At 31.2% G+C, this 11143-nt stretch overlaps 1 protein-coding gene across 1 annotated transcript; it reads left to right on the top strand.

Moving 5' to 3' along the window:
• The first annotated feature begins 225 nt into the window (after positions 1-225).
• LOC111709088 (LARGE xylosyl- and glucuronyltransferase 2) lies at positions 226-6496 on the top strand. Its single transcript, XM_023482680.1, has 7 exons — positions 226-540; positions 1437-1525; positions 2037-2084; positions 4087-4198; positions 4515-4655; positions 4900-4992; positions 5080-6496. The coding sequence occupies exons 1-7, from the start codon at positions 505-507 to the stop codon at positions 5218-5220; spliced, it is 660 nt and encodes a 219-aa protein (XP_023338448.1). The 5' UTR covers positions 226-504; the 3' UTR covers positions 5221-6496.
• The last annotated feature ends 4647 nt before the right edge of the window (positions 6497-11143 follow it).

Raw genomic sequence — 11143 nt, 5'->3', positions numbered from 1 at the left:
AAAGGGATTACAAAATCTGAGTTTGTGGCAATAACTAAGTTTTTTTAACCTATCACGATGGGGAGGGGGGGAGTTCCACCCCTTAATTTTTTTTTCTTTTTAACTTACTAAAGGCTTACACTGTGACTCTCAAACTTTTTCACTGAATCGACTAGACAGTTGTGAATAGGTCTCATTTTTTTATGAGCTTTTTAAAGTTGGACTACGGACATGTATCACACTCCCTTATCTTAACTCTAAGGGCAAAAGCCAATATAAGGCAAAAATAGCCCTATCGGGATAGGTTTAAAAAATGCTGTCTGAAAATAAAATTGAGGTTTAGAATTAATGATTACGGATATCAAATTAATGATTACGGATATCAAATTAATGATTACGGATATCAAATTAATGATTACGGATATCAAATCGAATATATTGATTTTATTGAATGTTCTTTTAAACTAAAGTGATAAATATTTATAATTTAAGAAGCGACCGTTGGAGGGGGATCTTGTTATAAAAATGGACAGTGAGGACTGCAAGACAAAGTATGGAAAGGTTGGTTTAAAGAAAGTTAAAAATTTGTAACAGTCCCTTTAATCCTAAAAAAGAGGGGCTGCTAAAGGTAAAATTAAAATTAAATTTTTTTTTTGAAAAATATGAAAACTTGAAACAAGAAAATATATTTTATGTATACTGAAAAATTGTAATTATCTTGTTTTGAATGTTTAAAATTTTGATTGATTGGCCTTCCAACAAAGGAGGGAACTCCTGGACGCCATGAGCCTCTGCCATGGAGACATGAGCCTCACAGATTTGCTAGGCATACCGAGCCTCCAACAGGAAGTGAGAGCCTCCGCTAAACAGAAAAATTTCCTTGAAACTCCTGTTTGTTTAAATGCAGTAAAGAATTCTTTGTTTTTTTCCGACCTAGTGGCAAAATAAGTTTTTCAGAAGTATTAATCAATTATTATAAGTACTGTATAAAAGTTACTTTTGATAACAATTACAGATACTTTGCTATATCGATTGGACTAATATGAAATTGAAGTTAGCTGGTTACAAGCGGGCTTTAAGAGCATTTAAACAAATATAAACTTAATAATGTTAATATGAAATTATTAAAAAACATATTTGAAGACTATAGTCATTTTGAACGTTACAGTCTTAATAAACCATTATACAAAACCTTAAGTTCGTTCAATCGATGTTCAATTGATGTTTAGTTTAATTGATATGACACCAAAAATGCACAAAAATTAAAAAAACGGTTTTTCAAAAGTTAAGGAACACATCTTAACATGATACGCTGATTGGTTGAATCTTAAACTTCTTTCTTGGATATCGAATTCGTAATTCATAATCTCGGGTTTAATAAAACCAGGATCTCAAGCATTGATCTCAATATCCATTAATATTTTAAAATTAAAAAATTAATAATAATTGATGTTTAGGATCTGTTTTTCCTTGCACCCTTCTACCATAGAGAATATCCTCCAGGCCTTCAACGTCTAATAGTTCTAGATATAGATCTACTGTTTATGTGAGTAAGTATACCAAATTTAAAAAGAAACTAAGTGTTTTAAACCCATATATATTTACTGAGATTTTCTGGGCGTTAAAGTGTTTCACCTCAAAACCCCGACTCTGACACGTATATGAACTCATTCGGTCGTACTGTCCAGTCTAGCGACTTATGAAATAGAGTTGAGCCAGCATGTTTTATGCAACAAATGCATCCTGTCAAGATCACCATGATCAACATATAAATGTTTGCAGACCTAGACATTTACATTTTAAAATTACAACGCACTTGTTTCTAGCTTAAGTTTGAAAAATGCTGCTAGATTTTTTTGCATCTTGGTTCGCAGTGTATTTGTTTTATTACCGTTAATATTTCAATCTTTAAATTCTGTTTGATCAAATTTAGTCTTTGTTTGAATTATCAAAGGATTACACAGTCAGGTTGCAAGAATATTTGGATTAGAAAATAAGAGTTTGTGGCAATCGAACTCAATTTTCTTTTCAAATAATATTACTTATAAATTGTTCAGGATCGATCTAGCAGAATTAAATCATCAGTTTAATCTAATGGCGGAGAAGTAAGTTTAAAATTTCTTAGTGCCATAAACAAATCACAACTATAAAGGGCATAAAATAATAAAATAAATTTACCATGTTGTTGTTTAAACAATAATACAGAATGCAATATGTACAAATAAGGCTGGGCGTCGTTCCAGGGGAACAATCGTTCTTTTACGAAAACGAACGGAATTATCAAGAACGATCCCATCGTTCAGAAAAAAAAGAATAAACATATAGAACGCATTCTTAAAAATATTTAAACGATTATTAAAAAAATGAATGTGAAACCAACGAAAACTGATTTGAAAGACCGTTAAAATCAGGAACGCGTTCTCAGGAACATGTTCTTAAAATAAATAGTAGAAAAAATGAAAAATGAATGAAAGCCTTTAGATATTTATAAATGGAATATAAAGAATGTAAATTTAAGTCGTATTTTAAATCAGAAAAATACATGGGCGTACAAGGGGGCCTAGGTGCACGGCTCCCCAACGCGCCCCCCCCCCCCTTGGAGGGGGCCAGGCAGGGTGAGGGGGCTCATTTAATATTACATCTGGAGATTTGTTGAATAAAAACCTCTGATTCTTGATTTTGGAGGCAGTAAAAATAAAGCTTTTCATTATCTTTTTAAAATTTTTTTTTTTCAAAACAGTTTAATTAATATAGAATCAATTGAAAGATTTAAAGTGACTGAAGACATCATTTCAAAGGTTTGTCTGATCAAGTATTGCATTAAATATCCATATTTCCCATTTTGAAAACTGATTATTTTCATTAGTGGTTTCTCTACAAAAGTGACTCATGCATGCATTGTGAAATGAAGGTTTCAAAGGTACATCGGACATGCCACTCTATAAAGAAAGGGTCACTTAAAATTATGCATGTATTCCATTTAAGTAATATTACATTAAAAAAATACTTTAAAATCTCAGTTTTTCACTTAAAGCTTAAATCAATACTGCCTTCAGTGTAAATATAGATTTTTAATCATTATTTATGTAATAAATCCTATGAAAATAAAGATATGTTAAAACGATGGCATCTCTATTTTTCGCCACTTGAAGCTAACACTACAGTATTAAGAGGGACAATTATATAAATAATTTATTAATACTTGGTATGGCACCGTTCTCGGCTATAAGAACACAAAGAACGGAACCGAACAGGATGGACCGTTCTTTGACTAAGAACACCAAGAACAAACAGAATGGAATGATTGTAAAAAGAACGAACGAGAACGGAACGATCTTGCTGGAGGTTTTCGTTCTAGAACGGAACAGAACGGAACGATCTTGCTGAAGGCCCTCGTTCTAGAACAGAACAGAACGGAACGATCTAGCTGAAGGACCTTGTTCTAGAACGGAAAAGAACGATTTCAAAATGTTTGAAGTTGCCTTGCCCTAACTGCAAGGAAGTGTTTATATTTCAGTATATTTACATGTAAAAACTATGTTAGTTAGTAGATGTGTGTCTTTCTATGAGACTATTGAAGCAAGTTCTAAGCTTTTCATTAGATTTCTTTCGAATTGATGCAAAAATCACCTTAACACAGTTAATGGCAGAAATATATTTTCTGTTGCAACTGATTGTTCTGTAAATTCTTCGGATCTTAGTAAAATGTTAGTTAAGTAACAAATGAAATATTTTGATGTCCCATTAGACCATGCATGGAAAGTTCCGGTTTTACAAGAACTTTTAAATACAAGAATGAATAATTTATATGTTGAAGGATTCGTTTAAACTACACCATTTATATATGTATTTTCATATTGGTGCGTGAATAAATCTTTATAATAATAATAATTATAATTTATCTCTTATATTGATAACTGATATTTACTTCTTGTAAAACCCAAAATACAATAAACATTTTTGAAGAATTGACATCACAGAACAAAATCTTCGACTAAAATTACTAATCTTATGACTTTTTTTAAAAAGATGAAGTTTTTTAAATATATGTTTGATGCTTTTTAATCCAATTTGAGAAAGCAGATACAAATTTGATATTTGTTTAAGGGAGGTATTTGGTATAGCAGCAGAATTCAAGATTTGGTTTTATAAGTTTCTAACAACAGAATTCAGGGATAGTCACCCAGAGACAATCATAGCTAGTCCTGGTAGAAAACAGGTTAAATGTCTTGTCATGCTGAATTTTGCTTAACAACATAGTGTCTAGAATAAAAACTTAAATTATTGATAGAAATATTTTATAAAAATAGGCCTTAACGTAAAGTTATAGAATTTCATTACATGTTCATAGACCAGCTTATTTTTAAAAAATCAGACTGCTAAAAATGACAAAAAAAAATTGTAAAAAAATGTCAAAAAATGACACATATTACGATGAAATGTTTTTGTATCCAATTTTCAAGGACTTTTAAAAATGTAAATTTTAGATCTGTAATTTAGTAAAACTTCTGGGTCTCACTATATTATCTGTATAGGGTTTGAAAACTGGTGTTATACTACTAGATTTAAAGAAGCTGCGTGACCCAGCTAGCAGTATCTTGCGGTCAGCCCTGCTACCTTCAATATCTAAACAGATTGCTGATACGTTCAGCTTCAAAGGAAAATGCGGGGATCAAGTGAGAATTTAAGAAAATTATTAATAGTTTTTTAAGGGAAAATGGGTGGTGGGGCTCTGAGGATCATTGCATTCTGTAGACTAATTCATTCTGTAATATCTGTATTCTCTAGTCAAATGTATTTTGTAAACCACTGTATTGGGTAGTCCTCTGTATTTTGTAAACCACTGTGTTGTGTAAACCAATGTATTGTGTAGGTAAACCTCTTCATTTTGTAGACCACTGTAAAGAATCTGTATTTTAGTGTCAGTTGAATGTATTGAGCTGGAAATATCCTGAATATTTTTATCAACTCCCGTGTCAGTTTAATGTACAACATGATCAGTTCTCATCAGAGGTAATTTTAGCTCTTAGATTCATTCTCAAGTTCAGAAATCTCACGGCCGCAGTGCTTTGACTAAAGTGTCTTAAAATGATTATTTAGGAGATCAAACTGTTTGAAGAGGAAGAGTTTGATGAAGATCTTGAGAAGGATATTATTGATCAAGTGCTGGGAAAGAATCCAGAAGACAAGAGATATCAATATTGTAAACAACCAACGAAAATTTGCCATAGAAATTATTGAATAATTTGTATATCTATTTTTTAACAAGTTTTCTAATTTTATCTAATTTTAATGCTGATTTTTTTTATGTTACAACACAGAATAAGGTTGGATAGGAAGATACCTGTGAGACGTATTTCATAATAATTTTTTTCTTGAGTTTTGGAGGATGGAAAACATAATTTTGATTGAAAATTTTTTTAGATCATGATCTAGCTTATATTTTCCGGATATCTCCAAAGCGTTTTGATCATTAGAAGTTGGGGAAAATATGAGCTATGAACAGAATTTGACTGCGCGCCTACCAAATAATGATTTGACTTTGACTTTATCAAATAAAAAACAAACGCTGAAGAAATATTTAGAAAATACATAACAGAGAAACTTGTAATTTTGCAGTAATTTGTGTATACAAAAGATAGAAAATTAGAATATACAGTGTGTCCTATATCATTTTGGACTGTATATAGCTCCAAATTGCAATTTCAATGGGCTGATCAAAAAATTTATAAAAAAAAATATTTTAAAAGATTGTATAAGCATAATATAAAAATTTGCATATATCAGTCTTTTTGAGTATTATGTGCATAGTTTGGCGTTAAAGCTGATAAATCTAATATGATATAAAATGCTCTGTATATTGTCTTCAGGAAGCAAAACAAAAAACTAAATTGTAATACCACATGTACAGGCCGGCGTTTAACTCTCTAAAATAATGGCAAGATTTGTGAAACAAACAAGGTGAAACGTCCAACTATCCGCATTTCTATATCCTATGAATTTGCTCAGTTTACTTACTTGTATTCTTGGAAAGTAGTTGGTGTAGCCCCCGCTAGGGGCATTTAACAACATCTTTTCCACACAGTCTTCTTCTGGGAATCTTGTCAATCTCTCAGGATCAGTTCATCTCAGAAGAAGATAGATATTGATCTAGATTTCTTTTAAATATCTTGATATTTTGAGACTCTCTACTTGTGGTGGGTAACTGGTTCCAATCATGAATGACTCTTCGGGTAAAGAAATTACTTCTGATGGTGGTGTTGGTTCTCTGTTTAGTCAGTCTGGTTCTATCATCTGATTGTCTGGTGGTTCTCACAGATACTTGATTAACTCTTTTAAACCAGAGTTCATCTCCTTCAACCTCTAGTTCTTCTTGTTTCAAGGGAGAGAAGTTTTTCAGTATATCCAGCTGATCTCAATCCACTTATCATATTCACAGCTTGTATTTGGACATTTTCCAATACCACAGTTTGAAAATAAAATTTTAAATTTTATATTCTCATTTTGGATTTATAAATCTAACTACCGCCAATACCTCAGTTTGAAAATAAAAGTTTAAATTTTATATTCTCATTTTGGATTTTCAAATCTCACTACCGCCAATACCACAGTTTGAAAATAAAAGTTTAAATTTTATATTCTTATTTTGGAATTTCAAATCTCACTACCGTCAATACCACAGTTTGAAAATAAAAGTTTAAATTTTATATTCTCATTTTGAAATTTCAAATCTCACTACCGCCAAAACTTCTAGTTTAAAAGTCATTTAATAATCTGAAAAGTCTCAAAAAAAATGTACAAAAACTAGCTCTCAAAGCCTTCAATACCATTTTCTTTTAATTTGTACATAAAATTTTCGCTCAAAAAGAAGGCATTTTATACAAACACAACATCCCTAGGCCAAATAATGTGTAAAATTATACTATATACATTATACATGCATGTACTGTACAGTGTACACCAATATATTTATTTACAATTCTCATTCGCTTATAATGGGCCAACCAATCAAAACAACCTACTCTAGTTAGGCGAGTCAAAACTACATAGTAAATTGTGATTTTTTTCCTGTAATATCTCGTGCTTTGTAGTTGAATAAAAAATGAATTGAAATATGAACATTTGCTATGTAGTGGAATTAACGGAAACAACTGAGAAGGTATTGCAGTAGGTCTAACTTTCTTTTATCCATCTTTCTTTACATCAATATTTCTTTTATATTTCATTGATTGTTATTTTTCATTATTTTTATCTATGTATTGATTTCTTTAGAATGACCGGTTTCAAACTACTCTCACTATATAAACTGTGTTTCTTTAATTCTTTATTCATTTGGTGTTACTTGTTTGAAGAGAGTTTGGATGTTTAACTGAAATAGATTGAAGTATTATAGCAACAATATAACATTGATAAGAACAATTTTTATAATGATTTCATATAATTACTTACACGAATGTCATCTATTAAGAAAGAAATCAAAGTAAGTTTAAATTAGCGTCCATGGTTGGTTTAGGCCTTACTGAAGCTATACTCAGGATCCAGGCATACATATGTGCGTGCGCGTAGCAATTTGAAATGTACATATTCTATATAGTAAAATGGGAATAGATCAAATGCCTAATTTCAAAACAATCTATCTTTCTTTTATATTTCATTAATTGTTATTTTTCATTATTTTTATCTATCTTTCTTTTATATTTCAATAATTGTTATTTTTCATTAATTTTATCTATCTTTCTTTTATATTTCATTAATTGTTATTTTTCATTATTTTTATCTATCTTTCTTTTATATTTCAATAATTGTTATTTTTCATTATTTTTATCTATCTTTCTTTTATATTTCATTAATTGTTATTTTTCATTATTTTTATCTATCTTTCTTTCATATTTCATTAATTGTTATTTTTCATTATTTTTATCTTTCTTTCTTTTATATTTTGTTCTTGTTATTATTATTTTTATTGATTTTTATTTTATCTTCCTCTTTATATAGTTTTCTCTTCTTCAGTCTTTCTACCTTTCTTTTTTATCTATTTGCCCAGTGAGGGAGGGGGTGCAGAGGCGCCATGATCCCCGCAAAAATGACCTCCAGGCCTCAGGATTTGCAGAATTACCTCCAGGCCCCGCAAAACTGGTCTCCCAGCCTCAGTGACGTCACCATGCCTACCGCCATTCTGTCTCCACACCCCGCGTTTTGGTCACCGCTTGTTGTTTTATTTTTTGTTTAAATTTATTGGCTTAACCAAACGAATATCAAAATATATCTCTACATAGTAGACTCCATCATAGTTTAAAGAATCGTCTAATCAACAAATTTGACATGTTAATTCATTCAATAGTTCTGGAGTTGTTTTTCTGTAAAAGTTTACATTAAGATGGAATGAGTAAAAGACAACCTTTATAGACGACTTATCTATTATTTTTGAAGGCATCATGATTTGAAGATTTTCTTAACTCTCGATTCCTTAGCATTACATTTTATCATTAAAATGCAAATTAATGAGGATCTGTTCTATAATATACGAGTTTTTTCTCCCCCCCCCCCCCCCCTCTCCATCTCTGTATATCAATTGTTTTCAGTCAAATTAATGAATTCTCTCACTAACAGAAAAACTATTTAGAATTAAATTTAACTTATTAAAACAACAAGATATAACACGAAGCTGCCCTAACCTGTTAGTATAGCATGTAATAGATATTCAGATCATTTTAATTCTTTGTTTCAATTTTTAAAAAAAATAGTTCTTCAATATTTTCTAAAGCATACGATAAAATCACAAATACAAGGATTTCACAAAAACTACCTTGTTTTGTAAATTGCTGCTGATATTGTTTGATTGGTATATGAGACCCCTCTAAAATAATAGAACATTTTTCTATCTTTATACAAAACTGCAATAGTTCTTCACAATTTAAGGAATTTGTGAAATTTAGAAAAACAAAATACAAGCCTTTAATCTCAATTAAAATTCACTTTTTAATACAAAATGTTAATGTATCTACTAAATTTAGACTCTCAAAACCAGCCAGAGAACATTACCATGGTTCTCCCGTTTACCCAATCAATCCAAAGGTTCATGAATTATGATCGGAATTGCTAACAATAACAAACAAACAGAGACTACTACTTAAAATAAATGGATATCTATATATATAAAGTTGTAATCTCTGTTTGTCTGTCTGCCTGTTTCTTTGTTTGTCCTAATGTTAAAATGCTGGGAAAGTTATTTTAGAGGTGTAAGTAACTTTTGTACTGTAATGTACTGTCTCTGGGTGGTAATGTAAACACAAGACGGATGTCACAGCCTGACTTGGGATCCATCTTTCACATAAAAATCAATGAAATATTCTGAATATAGGAAACTCTTCTGTAAATTATCAAAATTATCAAAATGTAATGCTTTTAAGTTTTTAACCTCCTCGGATACCAAACTAACACTGATGCATCTATTCTTGTCTACAAACACCGCCCAGAGAGAACTTGTTTCAATATGTACGCAGAGTATACACAACTGCAATTATCTTTCCTTGCATTATTACATTGGTTTGTCAGATCATAACTCAGAAACCCCCGGACAAATTTGCGACAAATTTTGATTGGGGAACTCGAGAGGCTTTCATGAATGTTCTTTGCTTTGTTATAAGATTCTAAGTTGAGTGGGTCGACTTTAATAAGGAAAATGTAGTAACTGGTAAAATCGTTCAAGTGCGGGTAAACGGCAGGAGTAACTTTTAGTAACCTTGACAACGCTGGGTTCCCACGGTAAGATATAGATAAAGCAGAGCACCGTAATTTTATGTATGAATATATATCATCTATATATATAGTCTAAAACTGTAACATCAATAGAGATGTAATTAATGACCTACTCCAATATTTCTCTATAAGTGTATATTCATCCACACACAAGTTATCGGACTCCTCTCTACCGAACCCTGGTAGGTCTAAATGTGCATTTATCGACACACAAAGCTATCAAACTCTATCCTCTCTACCGAACCCTGGCAGGTCTAAGTGTATATTTATCGACACACAAAACTATAAAACTCAATCCTCTCTACCGAACACTGGTAGGTCTAAGTGTGAATCTATTCACACACAAAGCTATCAAACTCTATCCTCTCTACCGAACCCTGGCAGGTCTAAGTGTATATTTATCGACACACAAAACTATAAAACTCTATCCTCTCTACCGAACACTGGTAGGTCTAAGTGTGAATCTATTCACACACAAAGCTATCAAACTCTATCCTCTCTACACAGCAGTGGTAGTTCTAAGTATGCATTTACTGACACACAAAGCTGTCAGACTCTATACTTTCTACACAGCAGTGGTAGTTCTAACCACCTGTAAACAGAGTCTATATTCAACTAACTATATTTAGGTATAAAAGTACAGGTAAAGATTAAACTGACCGATAACACAGTCAGGTGACTACAACAAAGTATATCCTAAATTGTCCCCCTATGTATCATAGTATAGAGAGCATATCCCTAAAATTAACAAGAAATTCATGACCACAGATCAATATTCTCTCAATAGTAATCAGTACCTTAGCAGTTTTATGTACCCACAATACATTGACTACATCGTGTCCACCTACAAGATTTAAAATTATAAAGTTTTTTTTACTGATTTAACCGAAAGTTAAAGATTCTTAAGTGTTTAGGCAAATCGATGATTCAGGATTTAAACCGGTGCAGGTCCCAGACTCAAGAAATAAAATCCTGATTTTTTAAAGTTTCTTGTAGTTTACTGAAGACTAGCATTTCAAATTTCTTTTTTAACTAATCTTTTAAAAAGATTAACAAGTTAAGACAAAACAACAAGATATAGTTTACCTTCAATATTGGTTTTATTAGGAGTAAAAGGCAAATATCCAGATTTCAAGAAACCTGGAACAAAAGAATGACAAGGAACTGTAGATGTAATTTAAAGTTTCCTCCCCCTATGCACAGAAAACGATTTCCGTCACTCTATTTTTAGCTAGCAAAATCCTTAATCAGATTAGGAGATATAGGTTTAAAGGGTGCCGATGTAAATTGGACATGCCATTTTACAATTTAATTTTACGTAAAAAATTATTTAGGTGCATTTATCTGTAGATTCTTTTTTTGAAAAAATTGAGATATTTATCCTAAAATAATTGTCAAGCAGGTC

This window comes from Eurytemora carolleeae, unplaced genomic scaffold (assembly GCF_000591075.1).
Source record: "Eurytemora carolleeae unplaced genomic scaffold, Eaff_2.0 scaffold833, whole genome shotgun sequence".
Taxonomy (NCBI): domain Eukaryota; kingdom Metazoa; phylum Arthropoda; class Copepoda; order Calanoida; family Temoridae; genus Eurytemora; species Eurytemora carolleeae.
The sequence above is the reverse complement of the archived record's forward strand: the minus strand, read 5'-3'. Positions and strand labels throughout refer to the sequence as shown.